The 2854-nt window shown below is 57.4% G+C and overlaps 1 protein-coding gene across 1 annotated transcript; it reads right to left on the bottom strand.

The window, feature by feature from the left end:
- Positions 1–726: 726 nt before the first annotated feature.
- Positions 727–1252, bottom strand: POSPLADRAFT_1162489 (hypothetical protein; the record flags this gene model as incomplete). Its single annotated transcript, XM_024487732.1, has 2 exons — positions 727–855; positions 878–1252. 2 exons carry the CDS (start codon positions 1250–1252, stop codon positions 727–729), a joined length of 504 nt encoding a protein of 167 aa, XP_024332685.1.
- Between the last annotated feature and the right edge of the window lie 1602 nt (positions 1253–2854).

Genomic DNA, 2854 nt, shown 5'->3' with positions numbered 1-2854 from the left:
AGATAGTGATGCGTCCATATCAGGCATGTAGTACAGAGGTCGCGGGTTCGAGCCCGCAAAAGGGAAAAAATTAAAAAACGGCTAGACGCCGTACCAACTCGTGACACCGCTGACACAGCCTCTCTGACTCACTGGCCCCTGGGGCTGCGTCAGCATGCTATGCACGGACCAGCTGCGCACGGACCAGTGCGCACAGCCTGCCCTTATCTTCTCCTATATATAAGCTGGCCTCTGCTGCCCTAGGGACCTCAGTTTCGACCTCTTGTCCCTAGGTCAGTAAGCCTCTCATGTATTCCTTTTCTTACTTAACTAACTAATACACTTTCTTGTCCCTAGCCTTAGGTTTGAGCCTCGCTCACCATCGCTTCGGTAGGATAAGTCGAACACCCCCAGCTTTAGGTTTTCCCCTGTCGCTTGACCCTAAGTCACGACATTAGGTCGAAACTCCCCAACGCTGCCGGCGTTCCAAAACAAAACACACTCACTTCCCTCTCCCACAGGTTGGGTGGTGCGCACCCTTACTGTACCCTACAATACGTAGATAGCCTATGATACATCGCCAACACTCGAGAGACGAACTCTTCAGTACCTGCACTTTAGTGGGCGGTACTTGTCCTCACGGACGCGTAGCCTTGGTTCCTGCTGCATACTAGCCAAAAGCAGTACTGGGCCCCACGTGAATTGCGAACCCTAGTGTTACCTCGGGCGCCGTAGGTGTAAGCTAGCTTATACGGCCTTTCGTAGCACGCGCACCTCCCCTTCCTCCCTCCCATCGTGGCTGCGTGTCAAGGCCTTGTTCACGCTTTCGACTCCAAGGACCTCGTCAACGTCTACATCACTGACGGTCCTACCACTCTCATCTTCGCCTGCGAGACACAACCGTGCCCAAATCGGACACCTCGATCGATTGACCAGGACTATCCGCGCTATAAAGCGATCCGAAGGGCGCAACATCCGCTCGGTCCTCGAAGCACCCTCGCATCCCGATCCGCCTCGCGGCATTCTTACCCTGTCCCTCCCAGCTCCCGTCTTCCCCGACCGGTCGCCAGTCCAAGTCAAGCACGAGGAGATCTCCCTCCAGACCCTGCGCCAGAGCCTGAGCCTGAAGAGAGTGCGAGTGAAGAAGGAATCTCGGAGTCCGAGTCCACGAATTCTGCTCGGCCCACCTCGCTGACAGTGCTCGCCCCCGCGTCAGCAGTCCCTGACGTACGTGACCCCTCCTCCGGGCTTCCTCCAGCGCCTTCACCGCCATCGCCGCCGCGAGGCCGCTCGCGCACTCGTTCCCCTCGAAGTCCGACCAGCGGAGGGCCACCACAGCCGCCTCCACCCCCGCGCCGTCCTCCGTCCCCCCCGCCGCCGATAATGTCCTCTACCGCAACCGCCCCCGACAAGGAGACCCTGAAGCTTCTCCTTCCCCTCCGGTATGACGGCAAAACCATCATTGAGTGCGACAGGTTCCTGTCGCAGCTGCGCATCTACTGGCTGGTCAACACGTCGTTGACCACCATTGAACTCAAGGTGCAGGTTGCACTGAGCCTGCTCGACGGTGACGCCCGCACCTGGGCCACTCCCTACTTCGCCCAACTCGTATCCGTGCAACTCAGTATTCAGGGAGTGACGACCCCCTTCGCAAATGAGGCGGCCTTTGCCATGACTTTCAAAGCCCGCTTCGGCAACCTCGACGATGAGGCAGCGGCCCAGGTAGAGCTGGCCAAACTCTGCGTGGACAAATCAGTCCGTGAAAAACACACTGCGGCGGAGTTCTCTGCGCTGTTCAAGGGTCCGGCGGACCGCTCTGGGTATGGGGACCTGGAGTTACGCGACAAGTACCTGAGCGGCATCCCCTCCCGCGTCTACTGCAAAATCGAGCTCGAGATGTTCACCACATGGGAAGACGCTGACAAGCGCGCCACAGAGGTCGAACAGATCCTCGATATCAGCCGGGCCTGTCGGCCTGAGTTGAACAATTTCTTCTCGGCTCAAGGTCGAGGACGCGGCGGGGCACGTGGTGGTGCACCCCAGTCACACAGAGCTTCGGCCAGCATCAACGCGGCCGTCGGAAAAGGAAACTTCCCCGGCGAATGCTTTGGCTGCGGGAAGCAAGGGTACCGACGCTTCGAGTGCCCCAACTGTAAGGACAAACCTTACACAAAACGCGCTGACGCGCGGGCTACGGTTGCCTCGGGTTCCACCCAGGTTGCGACAAGCGCCCCCATCGCTTCATCCTCAGCGAGTACAAGCACCACTTCAGCGAAATCGGAAAGTTCCGAGCTGGCGGACTTGATGGCACAGGTGAAGTCGATGTGCGAGGAGTTGGAGCACTATCGGGTGCTCAAAGAAGAGTCTTTTTGATCCGGTCCGCACTTCGTGCCGCACGCGTCGGACCCCGTAATAATAATCTGTACAATGTATTGGCAACCGCAAATGTGTACGAGTTGGACCATGGGTCCCAGCATTTCCACATCCCGGTGCGCCTCAAAGGAGAAAGACGGCACAAGGACGTAATCGCTATGGTGGACAGCGGAGCCACCACGAAGTTTATCAATAAACGATTCATCACAGAAAATAAGGTGCAGACGTGGAGGCTAAAGGAGCCTATTCCGCTCTATAATATCGACGGCACCCTGAATAAAGACGGAAGCATCTCGGAAGTAGCGGTGCTACAGATGCAGACAGGAGATCACGTCGAGAAGACGGTGTTTACGGTCACGGACATAGGTCCAGAGGATGTGATCGTTGGGTTGGATTGGCTACGCGAGCACAACCCTGAGATTGATTGGGAAACAGGCTCATTCAAACTGTCTTGATGCCCTGAAACGTGCAGTGCCAGGAGGACTGGCCGGATGGAGCAAGC

The sequence above is a fragment of the Postia placenta genome (assembly GCF_002117355.1).
Source record: "Postia placenta MAD-698-R-SB12 unplaced genomic scaffold POSPLAscaffold_220, whole genome shotgun sequence".
NCBI classification, from domain to species: Eukaryota; Fungi; Basidiomycota; class Agaricomycetes; order Polyporales; family Adustoporiaceae; genus Rhodonia; species Rhodonia placenta.
This window is presented reverse-complemented; position numbering and strand designations above follow the sequence as displayed.